Source organism: Calidris pugnax, unplaced genomic scaffold, assembly GCF_001431845.1.
Source record: "Calidris pugnax isolate Ruff unplaced genomic scaffold, ASM143184v1 scaffold50, whole genome shotgun sequence".
NCBI classification, from domain to species: domain Eukaryota; kingdom Metazoa; phylum Chordata; class Aves; order Charadriiformes; family Scolopacidae; genus Calidris; species Calidris pugnax.
The window spans coordinates 1,385,564-1,405,837 of NW_015090780.1; the positions used below are offsets into that span (position 1 = coordinate 1,385,564).

The 20,274-nt window shown below is 47.2% G+C and overlaps 1 protein-coding gene across 15 annotated transcripts in view; it reads left to right on the plus strand.

Annotated features, from left to right (window-relative positions):
• The window catches only part of TPD52L2 (tumor protein D52-like 2), a 17,476-nt gene extending 1,204 nt beyond the window's left edge, over positions 1-16,272 (plus strand). Inside the window, exons 1-10 of one of the 15 annotated variants that reach the window (XM_014956166.1) lie at positions 307-439; positions 534-652; positions 1,760-1,908; positions 2,735-2,794; positions 4,283-4,342; positions 8,240-8,341; positions 12,339-12,365; positions 13,055-13,096; positions 14,193-14,241; positions 14,438-16,272. In XM_014956166.1, the coding sequence (XP_014811652.1) occupies positions 355-439; positions 534-652; positions 1,760-1,908; positions 2,735-2,794; positions 4,283-4,342; positions 8,240-8,341; positions 12,339-12,365; positions 13,055-13,096; positions 14,193-14,241; positions 14,438-14,533 (789 nt within the window). In that variant the 5' untranslated portion in view covers positions 307-354 and the 3' untranslated portion in view covers positions 14,534-16,272. Of the gene's footprint in view, positions 1-305; positions 440-506; positions 653-1,759; positions 1,909-2,734; positions 2,795-4,282; positions 4,343-8,239; positions 8,342-12,338; positions 12,366-13,054; positions 13,097-14,192; positions 14,242-14,437 lie in introns of those variants that run through there. The other 14 variants (XM_014956174.1, XM_014956203.1, XM_014956192.1 and 11 more) reach the window with 14 other exon arrangements.
• The last annotated feature ends 4,002 nt before the right edge of the window (positions 16,273-20,274 follow it).

Consider the following 20,274-nt stretch of genomic DNA (forward strand, 5'->3'; position numbering starts at 1 on the left):
GGCGGCCCCCGGGGCTGCCGTGAGGGGAAGGGCGGCCCCCCGAGGTGTGGAGGCGGCCCCCGGGGCTGCCGTGAGGGGAGAGGCGGCCCCCGAGGCGTCGAGGCGGCCCCCGGAGGGTTAGAGAGACGGCTCCGGGCCCCCCGTGCGGATGGGCCCCTCTGCGGCTCCAGGGCCCTGCGGAGAACATTGGCAGCTCATCCCCGGCTTCCCATCCCACCCCAGAGCTCACCCCCCTTCTTCCCTCCTTCCTCCCCCCCCCGTGTTGGTGTGGGCCCTGCGGGTATTCTGTTGCATGGTGCCGGGCAGAGGAGCTATTTTGGAAGGGCAACGCAGTGCTTGTGTCACTTCTGAGAGATGCTCGTGGAGGAAACTCCGCTGGAGGTTTCTCTTCCTCTCTCTGTGAAGCCCCTGCCTTCACCTTTCCCATCGGGCTGCCCAGGTTTGCATAAATGGCTTCGCTTGCTGGCTGCTTATTGTGTCTGCCCTCTGCTCCTTGTCTGTGACAGATATCAACCTTAACTCTCCCAACAAAGGTCTGCTGTCGGATGCCATGACAGATGTGCCCGTGGATAGCGCGGCTTCGGCCAGGACCGCTGCACCCGAGGGGCTGACTCTTGCTGAAGAGGAGGAGTTGAGATCTGAGCTTGCCAAGGTAATGGTGTCTGTCAGCGGCCACAGTTGTGTTCCACTGGGGAGGAACAAACAGGAGCCACAGGAGGAGGACTTGTTTTTTTGGTGTGGCTTTTTTTTTTTCTTTTAATTTTGCAGTGATGTTACCTTTGGATCTCTCAGCTAATTGTTAAAATGCACAAAGCTGGCAGATACTTCAAACACTGTAGTTGGTATGCTGCCTGCTCGTTCCCAGAATGACTTAAATTAGAGCTCTAAGGAAATAAGTGGCTTTTGATGCTGTGAGCTTAATCTAAGCTTTTAGCTCCATTTGAAGCGAGAAAACACTTTAGCAAGTGATATGCAAGAGAAATTTGTTTTTCCTTAGGAAGCTGGAACAATGGAGTATTTAATGTGGTTTCTGTTTCTACCTCTTAAATACTTATTACACTTTTTAGGGAACTATTTTTGGTGCCTACATGCTTTTGAAGAGCTGAGAGTTTGTAATGTAATATACTGAATTTTGGGCACCTTTGGGAGTTTAAAGGTCAGTTTATAATTTCGATCTGAAACGTCGCTGAAAATAATTGTAGCTGTTCTTAGTCCTTTCATTTGAGAGTCTCATGGTGATTCTTTGACTCACAGGTTCTAGCAAGGGGGGATTTTGCTGCTCTGGGTGGTCAGGCAGAGCTTGGCGAGCTGCAGCTGAAGCAGAAATGAACCCTCTCTGCTGCAAATGACTTGAGAGTGCTTTGAAAAATCTTGAAAGAAAGATCTCTGAGGAAAAACTTTGCTTTAATGATGTCAGAGTAAAAGAATAATAAGATCGAAGCCTTAGTTAATAAGATTTGGCAACTGATTTTTATCTACTGTCGAAATTACAATGCTAGAAATGTTAATCTTGGTGCCATTAAGTCGCTAGTACAGTGACTTGTATGGATGTTTTCCCTATTGAAGTCTGAGCTGTAGGTCTCCTGTTCCAGCACCTTTCATCCTCAGTTGAATCGTTCTGTGTGTACCTCACATTGCTACCAATTCTTTAAATTCACGTTAAAGAAATCTTGCTAGTTTTGAGGGAGGTAGAAAGTTGGCCTAATTGTTGGAATTTTACTGAACTGTGATTTAAGGCAAACCTCTACCTCTCTCTAAGGTTGAAGAAGAAATTGGTACCCTCAGGCAAGTTCTGGCTGCTAAAGAGAGGCATTGTGGAGAGCTGAAGAGGAAGCTAGGTTTGACTCCCTTGGATGGGTTAAAGCAAAACCTGTCTAAAAGCTGGCATGATGTCCAAGTCTCCAATGCGTAAGTATCACTTGTGTTGCACGTTTCACATTTAAATATTACTTTAATTATTTCCCAACAGCGTATTCCAGGGCTCGTCCAAGTGGCTGGAGGCTTTTGCTCTGGGTATATAGAGTAAAAGACACTTAAAACCATTCATTTCGTTGTTCTCATGTGTCAATGTCTTTATGTCAGCACAAATGGAAGCTTTTTGTTTGTGATGTGGATAAATTGTTGCTGGATGCTCTTTCCCATGGTGTTTGGGTTGTGGATCACCACTTAACACTTCAGTTTGCCCGTTTCTGCCTGCACTTTGAGACGTAGGCAGCTGCTGCCTTATTCTGAACTTAGGCTCAAAGAGAAGCGCCAGCTCTGCTGCATAGTGCTAGTTCAGAAGCTATTTCTGGAGTCGTGTAGCTTGAATTAAAAAGTCTGCACTTCCTAGGGAAAAATTCTGTAATGTTAGTGCACACTACACATAGTCATTTCTGCCTAAAGAAGATCTGAAATTAGACTGACTCTTCCTGAGCAGGCGCTAAGGGCATGATCACTGCTGTGCTTGGCAGTGCCAGAAGGAGAGTGCAAGAGGTAAGTTTGACCCCGCGGTTGTGCCTGGATGGAAGGGACTCTCGGTGCCCACAGATTGCTCAGTCTAAAAAGCCTCATGTAACTTATGTGGAATGGAGTTACAGCACTCGTTGAGCTGTTTGTTTCACTGTTTAGTCTTTCCCTCTTCTGTGTCTTTCCCTCGCCTGATTTCCGTCGTTCCTTTGTCACTGAAATCTGTGTCGTTGTCTTCTAAGAAATGAATATTGAAGTTATATTCATTAACACTTTCTGTTTCTAGTTATGTGAGAACATCTGAGAAACTTGGAGAGTGGAATGACAAAGTGACACAGTCTGACTTGTGAGTGCCTCGGGCTCCTCAGCAACACCTCCTTGCTCCTTGCTGCGTTCCCCGATTTGTGCTGCCCCTTGTTCTCAGAGGGGCTGGCTGGGAGCTGGAGCCATGGCGAAGCGGGACTCATTAGCAGCACGCCTGGCTCCCAGCTCTAACCATCCCTTAGTTGCAGAAGAGATGAGTAAAAAGTTACTGCTGTCATCTCTCCTGTAGTCTCGCTATTGCAGAATAAAAATTCCAATCAGTTACCAGACCACATCTTATTAAAAAAAAAAAAATTATGCAAAAAATCAACCACAATTTGCCTTTAACTGATAGGGAGGTCAGTTACCGCATGTCTTATTAGTGAACCTCTTATCTTTACTGTGAAACTATTTCTTTTCTCAGCAGCAGGTGTGTCAGGGATCAGTTTGATTGTTGCCTTTCTATATGGCCTCAGGGGAGATGCTGGAGGCGTTTACTTGGAGCTGAAAATAGGGGCAGTGCACAAGCGAGTACCGATATTGGCTTTGGAAAGTCGCCACGCAGGGGCTCTTCTGCATTGATGTGTGTGAACCTTTTAGATGATGTCAGTACTAGAAAGCCATGAATTTTACTCTTTGCAGTATATACGAGCAGGTGACAAATGTGGACTAAGAGCATCTGGTTGCTTTTGTCTCTAGAATACATTCTTTAATTATATTAGACCTCCATTCATATTGGACATGAATCACTTTCCTCCTGCATAGCTGAGCATAAGGGAGACCTTGAATGTTTTTTGCACTGAAAATTCTCTCCCTTCTATGGCTTGCATTGAAGGAGATGATTATTTAGCTAAGAGGAAAACGTGGGCTGGAAACTTCTCGTCAGTAGGCAAGATGGCACTGATCTAATTGGGGAGAATTACGCTTCTGGGTGATGTGAACTGCCTGCGAAATATCAGCTCTGAGCACTTCTGCCTCTTGTTTGCTTTCTGTGGTACTTGTATTTGTTCTGTACCTGCAGTGTTAATTCTCACAATCCCTAAAGTACTGTTATCTATGTAGCGAAACAATCTAATTCTAAAGATTAGAAAAGGAAACTAAGTTTAAGAGTTTGTCCAGGTCACCCTATAGTGGTAAATACAGCATTGGGTGTGGCAGATATATTTTTTTTTTTGCCTTCACTGCTCTGTGCTCTTAGTATATAGCTGCCACATAGCATTCAGGAAAGGAACAGAAGATGCAGAGTCTGTCAATTCTTAGACACCTTCTAAACAGCAAGCTTTGTTTCTTTGTGCTCAGTGTTTGAACATGCTTAAATAAGAAAAAAGAACCCAGGGCTTTATGTGTCTTCCACCTCTCAAACAGCAGCTCTTTTCCTTCTGGCTGTAACAGAGAAGGGGGGGAAGCTATTGTCAGAGAAATAAAACCGATGATACTGTAACTGTAAAGAGATGCTAATAATGTGGAAAGTGTCAAAAGAAGCCTCTGTAGTGAATCTGGGAGCTGTATCTAACCTCCATTGTGTTTGTAGATATCTTTCAGCCAGCAGCACACTGGAGGACTGGAATGAAAAAATAACTCAATCAGAAGCGTGAGTGTTTTAACCTTCAGCGTTAGCAAATGCTTCCATGACAGTCTGCTGTCACTAACGTTCTGCACCTCCTCTCACAGTTCTCTGCTTTAACTAGGCCTATTTAAACATTTCTCACTTCCAGCTTTCAGCTTTTTAACCCAATAAACACCTTTTTCTGGGAGAGGGAGCTTTTCCTCGCCTCAGTACTTGAATGATGTCACTTGGGCCAAGCAATACTCTTCAAATGCCTCTCTGCTCTCAGAGGGAACTGGCTGAAGCCACTGGGTAGCTGAGACCTGTGCACCATGGGTTAGATCTTCAGCTGATGATCTAAGGAGTAGTCAGACCGATCTCTTCTTACCCTCAACGTGCTCTGCAGGGAGAAGCTTTGCTTTTTGCTGTGGTACCTGATGAGAACAAATAGGGCTGTAGTGTCCACAGTGGCTGTTCTGTTGTGTTGGGGCCCCAAATGTGCTCAAACAGCTTAAACCTCACAGCTGTTATACTCCAGTTGTTGGCTGTGAAGGTCTTCTAGACATGATTTTATTAAATGCCTGGAATTAAATTCTCATCTGGCCTAAATTATGGGAATTGGCCTCTGTCCTTCTCACTGCATCTTTCCCACAGTCTACAGGGGTGTTCTTTACAGTCATGCAGTGGCACCAGGCAGGTCCTGGTCTGATTTAGACCATGGTGAGCCAGATCTTAGGTGAGCCAGCTCCTCCTGCTCTTGTGAGTGGGTATGAAATTCAGTCCTTTGAGCTGGCTTGTTACAGGCAGTGTGTGTGAACAGAAGGTTTTCTTTGTAAGACGAGTGAAAAATGAGTGGAGATAAAAAGCAGGAGTATCAGAAAAAACTTTCAAGTATGCAGGTCTCCTTTCAGTGTTCTGTGTATGTTTTCTAGATTAAGAAGCTGTAAATTGTCACTGTTCCACTTGCTAAGTAGAGTGACCTTGGTTTTTATGCTCGGTGACAGTGTGACTGTCTCCAGCGGTGTTTAATCGGAGTTCCTCCCTGGGTGTGCCTGCCAGAATAGAAAACTTCTCCTTGTATCTGTTTCCTTGTACCTAGTAAGTGCCAGAAATGTGGCGGAAGTGTGCTTTTGTAGAGCATTTAAGGCTGAATAGCTGTGGCACGCTAGTTTTCCTGCTTGCTTTGGCACCAGACAGAATGACAATTCATGCCAGCAAGGTAGATGCTGATTGAAATGGAGAAGTGAGGGGGATTGAAAGGTAAGATTCCAGCAACGTTTCAGAAAACAAACAAGAATTTCTACTTTTGTCTAAAGCTCAGTAAATGTGAAGAGACAAGTTTGAGAAATCCAGGGATGAGGTTTTATTCATATGTTTTGGGGGGGGGTTATTATGCAAATGCATCCTCTTTCCTGTTCTAGAGCTTCTCTGTGTCATAACTAACAAGCATCCTGACTGAACTGGGAATGGGCTGAACTCCTGACCTTATGGTGCTGTTGTGTACTGCTGAATTTCCTGGTAGTTCCCATTCCTGGCTACAGACTTGCCCTCTGCAAGCAGAGAAATCATTTCATTCTAACCAGGATGCAAGATGACTTGGATGGTTTATGTGCTTTGCCAGGCAGCACAAATGGCAATTGCTGGATAAAACCGAGTAAGCAGAAGCTGGTATTAATGGATAAAGGAGGATTTGAGGGTGCAGGTCTGGCTTCTCCCCATCAGAGAGGGGTGCCATGCAATATGTGAGTACCAGAGGATGAACACCACAGGGCAGAGGTCGTTTCTGCAGCTTCTGCTGGTGCCAGCTGCCTGTTAGTAGAGCAAAGTATTAATCAGAGCTCGTATTTATTAGTCCTAGATTTGGATTATTCTATTGTGCTTTGTACTGGTGCTAAGGGAAGAAAGTGAGCGATTGTGAATTTAAAGCCATGGTAAACCTGGCTGTGTCTCTTGCAAGGAGAGTGCTTGCACCTTCTAGGTCAGGGCTGGGTGCAGTTAAGTTGCATTAAAGTCTTGTATAACCTGATCCCTGGCTGTCACAGATGCAGCTCCACATGTGTGTCTGATGGCAGTTCTGGGTTAAAGAGCTTCTCTTCTTGGCTGTGCTCTCCTGGCTCTGCCTCCTGTGCTGCAGCAGTGGAAGTGTGTACGTGTGTGTGGGAGCTGTGGATGCAAGATTAGGTGGCTGGCAATCTGATCTGGCTGCTGTTGCTTTTTTTTTTGTTCTTCCAAGTTTATATTTCAGCCAGATCGTTTCCTTGATCTAGATCACTGTGTCAGCACAAGAGGTGGTGCTGGCATCGTGAAGGAGCACATCCAGGCAGAAGGAGCAGCCCTTTGAGTGCTAGATCTTCAGTTATCTTAAGAATACTGCTGGCAAGAGTGGGGAAAAACAGCTGGAAAAACTCTGGCCTTTATCTGCTGAAGCTAGACGTAGTACCTGGGAGCTTGCAGTGTGTGTGTAGGGAGTGATGGTGTCCTTTTGAGCCTTTAAACCTCTCCTCCCATCGCTGTGCTGGTGCTCAGTGCTGATCTCTGAGAGCTGAGTGCCAAGTGGATGCAGAGTCAGCACAACATACTTTGGTGAGTGTGAGCTCTTCGATGTTTTGAATTAGGCAGCTGTAAATCAAATCCCGTGATGGGACTTAGTCAGGTGGGGAGGAGCCTGACTGCGGAAGGGCATTGAGATCCTCCTCTTCCAAAGCAACTTTGGCCAAGGGCTCCTGGCAAAACACAGTTATTGCAATAGGAAGGCGTGTGTAAGAGCAAGCAGTGTTGATCCTGACCAGTTCACTCCTGACTTGTCCTTAAATGACTACTTCTTGCAAAAGATTGTGCTGTGGAGAAACAATGTTAGAGACCGCACTGTTGGGGCACGCTCAGGTTATTCTGGAGTCACTGAATTCAAGAGGAATTGGTGCATATGAAAAATGCATAGGTTATAGGAATTTTCTTTCAGGAGCAGGAAGAGGGAAGGTAAAACTGATGTGGTTTTGCCCCGTTCTGCGTAACTCTCATGTATGTTCTTGATTCAGAAATACTTGGCTGTGGTCTTCAGCAAGAAAACCACAACAAACCAACATGTTGTAATTGTTATTGCTTGGATCCAGGTGCTGTGGTGCTGTCTCCCGACAGCTTGCTTTCCAGCCTGAATCTCTTTATTATAATTTGAAGAATGCTATAAATCTAGATGTTAATTACCAACTGTGGAATAGCTTAGAGGATGAGTTAATGAAAGTGGCTCAAAGAATCTTTGTTCCTGAGATTAGTCTCATCTGAAGGAAACAAAGGTTCTCAAGTCTGTCTTCTCCAGCTCTGGTATAAACTGAAATGTAATCAGCTGACAAATACAAGCTGTCAGACTTCTCATGGTTTGTGGTTAATGGTAACTGATAGGAAACTCCTCTACCAATTTATTTCTAAACTGCAAGTTGTAGAGGTAATGCAGATTCCTCCATTACTTCTTCTATCCTGTGATGTTAGTCCTGCCTCTTTCCTCTGTAACCTAACGCTGCAGCAAATGCTATAACTTCTTCAAGGCTCTAAGCACATTATAGAATAAGTTCATACACTTTTTTTTTTTTAAGGAAACCAAAACATAGTTGTAGAGCAAATAGGATATGATGCTATGACGTTTCCACATGGGAAATTTGGGCTGATTGTTTTTTTTTTTTTCTCAAATGTTGGTCAGATTTAAGAGCATATGGTCAAAATGGTAAAGTGAGTGTATGGAAAGGTTAATCCTATGCTTGCTGCCACCTTAAAACTTCCAGTTTTTTAATATATGCAAGACTGGAAGGGGCTCTTTCAGTGGAGTCAGTGCAGCTCACTAACCTGGCTTCTCTCCTTTTAATATGGGTTCCTTTTTCAAAATGGGGGGGTGCTTCTCGCTTTCAGATGCGACCCACTAGTTCAATTTATGACTTTTTTTTTTCTATTTAGTTACAAGAAGACCCAAGAAACCCTTTCCCAGGCAGGACAGAAGACTTCAGCAGCCCTTTCCAATGTAGGTTCTGTTATCAGCAGGAAACTTGGTGACATGAGGTAAGATTTCTGTTTTGCATTCTGGTGCTTTGATCTTGTTTTCAAACAGTAATGAGACTTTAGACAATAACCAGGCTTTTTTTCTATTTTGCTGCTTAGTTGGCAGCAGATTGCTGTTGATGGACTATCTTCTTCTGTGTAGCCCTGTACATCATAGTTTAAAGACTTGTTGATGGGATAAAATCTGTTCTAAGGCATTTAGGTTTGACTTGGATTAGGAGAACTGACAGACCATTTTTAGCAGCCTCCCCCCTTTTACTATCGTATGGTTTCACTGCAGCTTTTATGTCATATGTAAGAAACTAGTACTAAAGTTTACCTTTTCCATTCACTGTTGGATTATGGAGATGTGTTTTCTCAGTGTTACTGTTTAGGATTAGAAATGGGTCATTGCTCCTGTGCTCTGCTATGTTTTAAAATGGGGCCAAGTCTGGATGTTGCATTTCATGCAGTTTCCAGCCCTGTGTGTTGGTGTTCCGTGGAGAAGGGCAGTTTGCCTTCCAGGCACAGTTATGTCCTGTCAATTGGAAGATACAAATTGATTTAGAAGATCATGACAACATAACCACCAACCACAAGAAGAAATCTTTTATCTTGATTGCTTAAGGAGATGACCACTGAAGTAACTGCAAATTTAAACCTCTCTGAATTGGAAAGTGGAGGGCTGGTTCCCTCTGCTGCTGGCTGAGGTTCTTGCTCTGTGAGTTTCTCAGCTGTATGAACTTCAAGGTTAGAATTGGTGATTTACCTCATCATCAGAAATTTAAGCTAACGATTGCTTCCCCATTAATGGCGATGTCCAAGTTTTTAATGCAGAATACCTTGACCATGCTTTTTTTTTTCTTGGAAATGGGAGATAATTCTGAATATACAACCTGTCTAGGTTATTAAGGAAGTATTCTTAGAGCTCATGTTTAATGTGATGTACCAGATCTTGGATTGAATGGGTAGCTGTCATTCTTTGTAGGGAATTTCCTATTCCACTGTGGCTGGGACTATCCAAGTGGTAAGAACTTGTTGGCCTCTGATCACATACTACTGACTTATTCTGTCAGTTCTGTCCTCAGAGTTATTTACTGTGTTCCTGGAGGGTAATTTTTGGTGAGTGTTTTCAGTAGCTCACTTCTCTGAATTTGGCAGAGGACTAGCTGGCTTCCTACCCTTTCCAGTATTCAAGTTCTGACTTTTCTTTCCTGGAAACCACCTAGTCTGCTGGAAGAAGAGATTTACATGTAATCACAGCTGATTACAGATACTGCCGCAGGGCGTGGTGATAACATTATACTGAACTGATAAGTGAAGAAAATTTGGGGGTGGAAATCTGCAGTCTGGCCAGGCTGTTGTGGCAAAGGGATGGGAACTGTGCTTTTTGGACCAAACAGGGAGCTCCTGAACCAGCGTTGCTACCAGAAGATGACATTTTGATGGGCTTGATCCTGCCTGTTGTCTTTTGGTTGGGAGAATGCAGTTCACCACGTGGCTGCAGAAATGTTTGTGCCATCCCAAGTGGGGGTGATGGAGGGAGGGCATGCGTGGCTGAGTGATGAGTGTGCCTGTCACTGCTGGTGACAGAGCTGTGCTGACACAGTCGTAGTGAAAACTGGCTGTGGAAGCTGGCCTGGCTGACTCCAAACAGGTCACACCTTTGCAGTTGATGATATTGCTCAGCATTAATCACCGATTTAAAGATTTGCGTTCTTTTTTTATAGCTAGTACCTTGGGTGATGTATTATGAAATAGAGGCAGCTTCTGTCTTATCACTTGGGAATCCCTGCCAAAGTTATTTCAGCAGGGTTTGCTTTGTGTATGTGGCCCTGTGGGGGAACACAGTAATGATTATTTTTTTTTAAGACTCTCAGTTTTTCTGTGTGTGTATAAACAGACTTCTGTCTCCCGTGCTGCGTTCAAGTCTTGGTATTTCTGATTCTGAATAAGGTTTAACTCTGAGCATAAGTTTCTGCAGGAGTTGTCCCACTTTGTACCCTTGCCAGGTGAAATTGTGACTGCTGTTGTGATACATCAGCAGAGCTGAGGAGGAGTGAAGTCTGTTGTGTTGTGATCACTTCTCTGAACGAGCAGGGATCATCTCTGTTCCCAGAGAATCCCCGTTACAGGCCTCGTAGCCTACACTGCAACCTCTGTTACTGTACTTTTTTTTTTCTCCTCTTACACTACAAATTCACTTGTAAAGCAGGTTTATTTTCCATCACTGGAAGTGTTGAGATAACAGAAGGGATTTCCTTGTTTAGTCAGCCTTCACTGGTTGATAAATGCAAGGAAGGCGTGATGAATGGGACAAACGCCTCCGATACGTGGAGGGCGTAGTCGTAATTCCATTAAAAATCCTTGGACCAAAATGCTATGAAATACAAGTAATATGTCCCCGGGTTAAATCTTCAGGGTTGCTGTTTTCTGGTCAAAATATCTTTAAATGTTATGGCTGTGGATTGTAAGGAGACATTGTGAAGTTAACTTGGTAATTGCGTGCTAATTGTATTAATGCTGTTGCTCTATTAGCTTGCCTTTAGGGGAGAAAATGTAGCTTAATTAGTGGGTGGGATTTTTCCAAATCTTGGCTAATTCAGCTTTTTCTGTTATCTCCACTTACAGTTAAAAAGTAAATTGGCTTTTAGATGTTCTGTTCCTGCACTTTACTGGCCCCAGTAATCTGCAGAATTGGAAGTGTTTTCATGTTGTTGATAACAGCTTGCTTTGTGGGTTTATGTCCCCAATACACTTCATGTTGACTGCTGGAGTTTGCTGCTGTACATAATACTACAAGCAAATTGATTATGAAATGTTAGCCTGAGCCCCAAAGGTGCCTGAAAACTTCTGAATTTACATAAACTTGAAATCCTTGTAAAAGGAGGAAAAGGGTTACTGCTGTGTCCAGACCAAGATACTGACCAAACGCTGCAGTGCTTGTGGTATTGCATACAGAGTAGCATGGTGCATGGACATGTGTTATCTGTGTTCTCCTTTAAGGAAGAGTAAGTAGAAAGTTACTTTATTTTGCATGCAAAGACAGCATTTCAAGGAGTCTGCCCTGCCAAAGAGCTGACTTGGATGCATGGGGAAATGAAACCACAAAGCCTTGCTCTGGCTGGAAAGAAAAGCCCTTGTGCTCCTTTCCAAGTACTTCAGATCCAACTTGCCATGACTGCTTCCTGCTGCAGAGACAAAAGTTAGATTTAAGTGGAATAAAACACCGCTTCTGGTAAGAAAAGCTCCTTTAGAGCATCCAAGTAATATTACTAGCAGAAGTGGGAAACCTTGGTCTGTTATTTCGGACTACTGAGATGCTACTGCATTGCAAAATCACGCGAGGGAATCTGGTAACCTGATGGGGGATATAGTTTGCCTTGAAACCTAAAAATGGGTAAGCAGGTTGCAGGGTAAACGCGATACCTTTTATCCAGATTCTCTTATCTTTATTATGCTGAGATGTGTTTGTTCTCTGAGCTGTAACTTCTGAGATCTGCGGGTTTGGCAAGATAATGTGCAGGTATCCATTGCGGGTTCCTGTTACAGAAATTCTCCACCAGAAGTCCTAGCAATGCTGTCTTTGTATGAGAGCTTGTGGGGGGACATGGGAGAAGGAGGTATCTTTACCAAATTAGCTAGTGCTTGGTAAAACCCTCAGTTTAGGAAAGCATGTGCTAATATTTAAAAAAAATCGTGTTAAAGCAATGGGTAGGGGTAGGTAAAATGTTTTGGGGGGTGGTGGTTGTTGCATACCCGCTCCTTTCCCTCACCAGCACCCTGGCTTTAAGTTGCTGTGGGTGCCATTTATTGTTCTCTGAAAAAAGTCTCAGTTTGACTTGAGTTAATGAAAAGTTTTTGCGTGCTTCTGCAATTTATTTTGAGAGGCTTCCTCCTGGGCAGTTGACTTTGCTGCCCCGTGATCCTGTGACTGTGTCCTTGCATTCAGTGTTGAGATTTGCACAAGTGTCTGATTGTTGCTTCCCTTTCTCTCTGCTGCCATGGCTCCTCCCAGGGCTCACCCCTTCTCGAATTCCTTTAGGTAAGATATTCTTCAAGGCTGCTAAAAGACAGATTTTTATTTTTTTTTTTCTTTCTATGCCTGGCCCTTGCAGAAGTTAAAGGGGAAGCTGATTATTCCAGCCTTGCCTACACTTTTGACACAGATTGAGAAGCCTACCACAAACCAATGCCCTGTAAATGACTTTTGTATCACAGTTGCAGTTTGCACTTAAATAGTTGTGTGTACTGTCCTGTGTCTGGAAAAACTTAAGTTCTGGGCTGTGGCTGTTAAATAAGGGAGGAGAGGGAGGGCTCTTACCGCTTCAAGTTGTCCACAGCAGCCTGTGTGTGGACAGTAAGTGCTTAAGAGCCAGGGGTGTGCTGCTCTTGAGTTAAAGGGGAAGCTGATCATTCCAGCCTTGCCTACACTTTTGACACAGATTGAGAAGCCTACCACAAACCAATGCCCTGTAAATGACTTTTGTATCACAGTTGCAGTTTGCACTTAAATAGTTGTGTGTACTGTCCTGTGTCTGGAAAAACTTAAGTTCTGGGCTGTGGCTGTTAAATAAGGGAGGAGAGGGAGGGCTCTTACCGCTTCAAGTTGTCCACAGCAGCCTGTGTGTGGACAGTAAGTGCTTAAGAGCCAGGGGTGTGCTGCTCTTGCACGGTGTCTGTCTAAAATTGTCATTTAACTCTTTCCTCCTTATTCTGAATGCTTCCGAGCAGCAGTTACTCCATCCGCCACTCGATAAGTATGCCAGCGATGAGGTAACGTAGCGAACACCCGTGTCTCCTGAGTGGGGCTGGGGGGAGAGTTCAGCCAACTCCATCCTTAATGTGTTTTTGGTTGTGACTTGTACAACTGGTCCCCTTCTTAAGCAGACCCCACTCGAGGTGTGGGGTAACCATGTCCTGCAGTTTGAGTAATTCAGGGTGGGTTTTGTACCCAATCTCATTTTATGGCTATCAGTCCAAGAACAATACAGGTGTTAAATGCAGTGTCACAGCTGTACCAAAGTCTAATTGAAAAAAGCAGCTTTTGGGGATTACAGGGCAGGGATTACAGTCCATCTCTCACAACGTACAGCACGGCCACTGCTAATTCTGAGATGAATCCTAACTTGAACCCTCTGTCTCCACCCTGGAAGCTCAGTGCCCTCTCAACATGCCCTGGTGCTGCATTAGGTGGTGATCTTGCAGGAGAAATGACTGCCAGGGCAGGATGGGGCCCACAGGAGCAGAGCCCTCCCCTGGAATTGTTTGCAAGCCGAGAAGCTTGTTCTGTTGTCACACAGTTGACCTGGGTTTCTTGCTAGAAATAAGAAATCCTCTGAGTAACTTATGCTGTGGTTTTTATGGGTATTTTGTGATGCAAATGATCACTCGTGTAGTAATCAAACTGCCCATAGGTATAGGCACATGGCCCTTTCCCTTCCTGCCTGTGGGATGTGAGATGGGAAACTGAAGCTTCTATTTTAAACCCTTCTCAGCTTTTCCTTTCCATTATTTAGGACAGTGTGCTTTTAGTTGGAAGCCTGGTAAAACTTAAGAGCTAGTTTCTTCTCTACTTATCGTGCGTTGATTCCCTAGTGAACTGGGACTTGTTCCCCTCAATGTTTCAGCTTGAGCAATTGAGTGGATTGCACATGGTATAAATGTTTTCCTTCAGTGTTTGTATGTGGTGTCCTTGTCTGATGTGCCCGAGAGATTTGTGCCAAAGGCTGGGAGGAGCTGGAAGTGTTCTGGGTGCTGCTCTCACTGCATGGGAAAGGCCAGAGAGCCCAGTCACGCTGTGCAATTTGATTTAATTAAGGACTAACTTATCTTTATTTGTTCTGTTTTCTTTTCCTCCCCTTTCTTCAAGGAATTCTGCAACCTTCAAGTCATTTGAAGATCGAGTCGGGACCATAAAGGTAACAGTCTGCTTTGTCTTGTAGATGTGTGGTGTGAAGCCTTATGCAGAAACTTGAATTTCTGCAATGTACTGGGGCAAATGGCCTCTCAGATATCTGAAGTCTTTGCTACAGTAGGTGACCTTGACAAGGGGGAGTTGACTCTGTGTTCTCAGTGCTGCTTTCTTGTTATCCTGACTCTCTTCTCTCCTTTCAGTCCAGAGTGGTGGGCAGCAGGGAAAACAGCACCGATGGCCTCCACTCCCCCTCGGGAGCTGGGGACAAACCTCCACAAGACAACGCTCCTTTCTAGACCTGCCACATGGCTTTGCACGGCTGTGCACGACTGTAAGAGCCAGCCCCCTCCCTCCCAAATCTTCACAACAGCAACAACATGCGAATCTGAGAAGGGGCTGAGAGCCCGTCGGGAGAGATCCATCATTCATTCATAGACACTGCTGCTGGATCTGAGTCAAATAAAGAGAATGCAAAGTTTTGTACACAAATAATATTTTACACTAAAGTTTGTAGATTAAATGTATCACTGCTGTCCTCTTGGGAGGGCATGTAAGATGGAGTTTCCTTAAAAGTAGCTCAGAAATGCCAGTGATATGGATAAAAACAGTGGGTTTTTTCCCTTGTCTGACATAACTTGGAACAGATACATCTCCCTGAGCAGCGTGAGGAGGGCAGTTATTGGAGAAGCCAAGTGCATGGGCATCTTAGCTTCAGCTTCTGGCTACGGTCTGTGCTCGGGGCATGTTGTGCAGCTTCTCCCTGAGCTCCCAGGCTTCTCCTGTTACTGGTTTCTCTGGCTCCTATCGGAGTAGGCTGGTAAATGGGGTAAACAGTTGGGTTGTGTTTTTTTTTCTGGGCTCCCGAAAGGGAAACTTCACTTAGCAGCTGCCTCGTTGTTACACTAATGCTCTAGCTTTAACAAAACTAAAAAATCTTTATTTTTAAATGCAATGAACTTTAAAGAAATAAAGCTTGAAAACAAAACAAAAAAAAATAGCTTTGGCATCATATTAGGGAAATGCTCCCTTGGACTCTGGAACTGAATTGCAAGCCTTATATCACCTTACGCTTTACTTGTTTATCAGTTTATTTTTTTTTTCCTATAGAGAAGACTGCAAGGGTTATAAAGCTGGATGTTGAGCACTGGAGTTTTGCATCATGCCGTAGCAGCAGCATGCTTATAAGCCAGTTCTTGTGTTAAATTCAGTGGTGCACTCCGTTTCCTGAGTGTATGAAACTTGCTTCTCCCTTCTCAGCTTATGCCTTCGTTCTTGGAGGAAGAATTTCTGGAGGTTACTCGTGCCAGGGCCAGATCAAAAAGGCCAGGGCTGTCTCTGGAAAGACAGACACCACGTTGGAGGGACTCTGCTCTCTCTGGGCTCCTCCAGCTGGTACATCTGACTGACTGGATGGGTTTTTTTGATTGGAAGCCCCAGCTCTAATCTTGGTTTACAAAACCAGCAGAGAGTCACGGAGCTTAACCAGTTCCCCTAGGGGCTGGATGTTTTGCTCTTTTGATGTCCAACTTTGTTACTCAGGAGCCCAAAAAGTCTGAGTTTTCTACTTAGAGGCCTGATCTTATTCTAGGCGAGGTGCCTCCACGTAGAAATACCTGGAGTGAGCAATTCTGTGCCTTAGAGGCCAAGTGGGACTTACTCAGGTCTTTAGACTTATGTACATATCTGGGTTTTAGTGGTTTATCACCCTGGAGGGACTGAACCGTCTCTGACCCTTCTTTAGAGAAGCAAGTTTTGACACTTATCTGCTGATTAATCTCCCTTTCCCCCACCCAGCCCTGCTCCCCTCCCTCTGCAGACCTGGGGACACAGGATGACAGATTAGAAGGCAGATGTACTGGCAGTAGGTGGAGTGTAGAGTGTCACTTACTGGTGCTCCTTGTTTGACTGGAACTGGCCTCCCTGCGAGGAGCGGAGCCAGTGAAACGGGGACTGCTGGAGCTTGGGTATTGAACTGTTTCTCTAGACAGATAAATAGTGAGGAAACTTGTCAATAAAGCATTCCTTTGGGAGAAAATGGGGTGAATGTGCTTGTCTTGTTCTATCTAACCGTGCCGGAGTCCGCTCGTAGGTGCGTGTCATGAGCTTGCCAGGCAAATACCAACTGCCTGCGGTGGCTTGAGGCAAGAAGCAACTGAAATAGTACTTTTCTCTCCCTCTGGCTTGTTTGTCTGTCTCTATGGATGCTTTGTCATGAAGGGAAGTATTAAGTAATATTTACAGTTTGTTTCCTTTTTGAGATGCCGAATGGTGTTCCAGGGATGTACCTTGTGCTCAACAAAGGCTGGGGAGCCGCAAGCCCACGCTTTTCTCCTGGGTGCCATCACCTTGGTCCCTTCTCTGGCGCTGCAGGTGAACCAGACCTGCCTCCAGCTCCCTCATCCTTGAAAGTGTGGGAGAGCGGGGTCGCAGCAGTAACCTTGGCAAGGAGGGACTGAGGCTGGAGAAACTTCTAACGTGGAAAAGCCGCAGCTGTGGCGCTGGCTCGGATTTATGGTGTGATACCTCAGGGAATCGGCTTCTTGGAAGCTCTGGTGGTCACTCCTGCTTGAAACAGCGCAGAGGGAGCAGCAAATGGATGACTGGAGTTGGGAGCTGCTCTCTTAAATTCAGAAAGGTGGTGGAGAGCAGGCAAATAGGTTGTGGGAGAGGCCAGCAGAGCTCTGTAGCTGCTCAGTGAGCTGTGCTTGCAGAGGAAGGATGCTGGGCTAGGTTTGAAGCATTTGCCTGGTGGTGAGGGTTTGGTTTTGTTCCTGTGGGTTTTGGCGGTTGATTTGTTTTGAGGGTTTTTCTTTTGCTACTTCTGGAGTTAAAACTACACCTCTGCAGCTGGGTCTGAGAGCAAAGGGGTTGGTGTGATACCCCCTGGTCCCAGAACAGAGAGAGATGCTGCAGGGAGCGCCCAGGCTGCCGAGCTGGGGCCCTGAGCTCTGCGACAGCCCCAGGCCCGGGGGGATGCTTTGATGTTTTTCCACCTCCCCAGTCCCTTCCAGTGAGAGATCTTGGGGGTTTTGCAGGAAAGTTAATTAAGCCTGCCTTTCCTGGTTACAAGCTTGGCAGTGTTTTTGTCACTTCCCGGTTTCTAAGTGTGGTCCTGGCAGCTCTCGTGGGTGCAAACCCCTGGTTTCCTTTGGGTCTGGGCTCTGGACTGCAGCATCTCAGCTTCCTTCCCTGCAAAAATTGAGGACCAGGAGCATATGAAGCCCTGGCAGCCTCCTGAGCACCCTCCTGCTCTGGTGTAACCGGAGGAGAAGGCTTTCACAGGGATATTCCTCTCCTTTCATCGCTGGCGGGCCGGGGCTGCTCAGGGGTTTGGGGCAGCCCGGTGTCCCTGGGTGTCCCTCCTGCTGCCTTGGAGCCTGCAGGGGGTTTGTCCTGGAGCTTTTTCAGAGTCACTTCTCTCTCCTCCTCCTTTTTCCTGTTGCTTCCTTTAAATGAAGCATCCCGATATTAAATCCACGCTAACGAGGCCAGTGCCAGAGACCCATCAGCATTGGGATCTTCGCAGGCAGCGACGGAGCCAGCCACCAAACCAGTGTCTCCTCTTTCCTGCTCCTCTGGTTTTACTGCAGGATTTTCCTTTTCTTTCCTCATCCCTGGGGACTTGCTGGGCCTCTCCTGGCTGCTCCCGTGTTTTGGGGGGGGTGTTTGTGCAGAGCAGATGTTATCAATGGGGGTGCAGTAGCTGATGAGAGGCTTTTCTCACGGCGGTGCTGCCTCTCCGGGGCGATGCTCGTCTCTCCTCACACCTCCTGCTGCTGCGGTTCGTCTCTGCCGGCTCCGTGGTGTGAAGTACGGGGCAAGGTGACACGGGTGGCCCCTTTCCGCTGCTCTGCTGGATGGGCTGGGGGGGTAATTTGGGTCTGTAACCGGGTGAGCACCCAGCAAACAGGAGGGAGCTGAGGTTCAGGCGCTGCTGAGGAAGCCCAAAGCCACATTTTAGGGTGTGGTGACACACGAGAGAGACTCAGCAGTCGTCGTCATCCCCACCACCACCACCAGCAAGCAGCCAGGGACAGGCTCACTCTCTGGTCTTGAAATCAAGACAATTCCCTGGAGATTTGGGATGTTTATCTCCCGCCCATGAGGAGGAGGATGGGAGCCCTCATCCCGGCAAAGCACCAGCCTCTAGCTCCTACATCACCAGGAGCTTCCAAAGCCTCAAAGTAGAAGGTGACATTGGTGGCCGAGCAGCACAGTGTCCCCTGCCCTTGCTCTTGTTCTCTGCTCCATAATTGCCTGGTTTGGAGAGTTTGGGAAACTCTGGTGCAGGGCACTGGAAAACCTGATCCTTCACAGGGAAATCAGTGTTACTTCAGAGCAGAGGGTGAGTGAGGAGAGGAGTGCAAGGTGCAGGGGGTCCTTTGTGGTGTCCCCCCCACACAAAGGGGGAACCGGCAGATAAACAGCAGAATCAAAAAGTATTTAATTGCAAAAAGCCAGGCGGAGCCACTTTTCCCTGCTGGCACCACGTCCTGACCCTCAGCCAAAACCACAGCAAGTGGGGTTTTTTGAGGAATTTGACATTTATGCTCGTGCGAGGGGTTGCTCAACATCTTCAGCCGGGAGTTTGTCCTTGTCCCCCCGGGAAATCAGCCCTGGGGCTGCATCCCTGGCTGAGCGGGCAGCATCCAGAGGCAAGTGCTGGCCCAGGGCTGGTAGCCTGGGGCCACTCAGCGCTGCCCAGTGGGCATGAGCCTGGCATTGTGTGGGTGCTGGGGTGGGTTCAGCATCCCTTCCTGGGTGCAGACTCCGGGCACAGTGCTGGTGTTTCGGAGGGGGAGAGGTGCTGGGTGGGCTGTGGGCTGGGGACGGGGCCTCGGCATCACGGAAGGGAGCCGGGGCTGGAGTGAGAGGATGACACAGGCGTGTGATTAATGGTGATGACTCCGTCAGCAAACGGGATCCACCATCCTTCATTTCTTTAAAGCAATGAGTCAGAGGCAGCAGACGGGAAGGGCCGTTAGAGCTGTGTGAGGAGGTGACAGGACAGCGGGGGGGACAGCAGCGGGATGAGCTGTGGTGCCCGGGCAGCGTTCCCACACCGGCACCGGGGTCACCCGCTCCGGGACACGCTGGATAGGGAAAAACCAGGCTTTTGGCCACCGGTGGGAAACAGCAGCGTTCCCCAGGGAGCAGCCAGGAGCACCAGGAAACTTGAGCAACTGGGAAAAGCACTCAGGCTCTTGAGCTTAAAAAAAAACCAACTGTTTTCCTCTAATTGTAAGCGCTCGTTTGTTCATTAATGGCTCAGTGCTGAGCCCGTGTGGGGAGGTGCAGGCAGCAGGCTGGGCGCAGCACCCCGAGAAAGAGCCCAGAAGCTGGAGGTGCTGCACAAACCCCATTTAGAACCGAGGGTCCACAAAAGTGGGGTGGGGGGGCTCAGTGCCCTGGATGCCACCTGGAAAAGCAGGAAAGTCCCAAGTCTTCAGCCCCAAGGTGATGTCTTGGTGCTGTCCCCCTGCCCTGCCAGAGCCCACTGCAGTCCCCTTGCCCTGCTAGAACCCCCTGCCCCACTGCAGCCTGATGCTGAGCCCCAGGCCCATTGCACCCCTCGGCCCTATGCCCCACATCAAGCCCCAAGCCCTGCCAGAGCCCCCTGCCCCACTGCAGCCCCCTTGCCCTGCCAGAGCCCCCTGCCCTACTAGAGCCCCCTGCCCCACTGCAGCCCCATGCTGGGCCCCAGCCCTGTGCTCTCAACCCCATGCTCAGCCCCTAGCCCCATAGGGGCTCAGCTCCTCAGCCCCACGCTCGGCTGCCGGCCCCACATTAAGCTCCATGCCCTGCCAGAGTCCCCTGCCCCACTGCAGCCCCATGCTCAGCCCCCAGCCCCATGTTTAGCCCCCAGGCCCTGTTCAGCCGCACTCTCTGGCCCATGCTTAGCGTCCGGCCCCGTTGCAGTTCCCCCGCCCCATGGTCTGCCCCCCTGCCCCTTGCTCAGGCCCATACTCATACTCCAGCTCCATTGGAGCATCCCTTCCTTCTCTTCCTTCTCTCCCGCCCAGCCTCGGCGATAGGA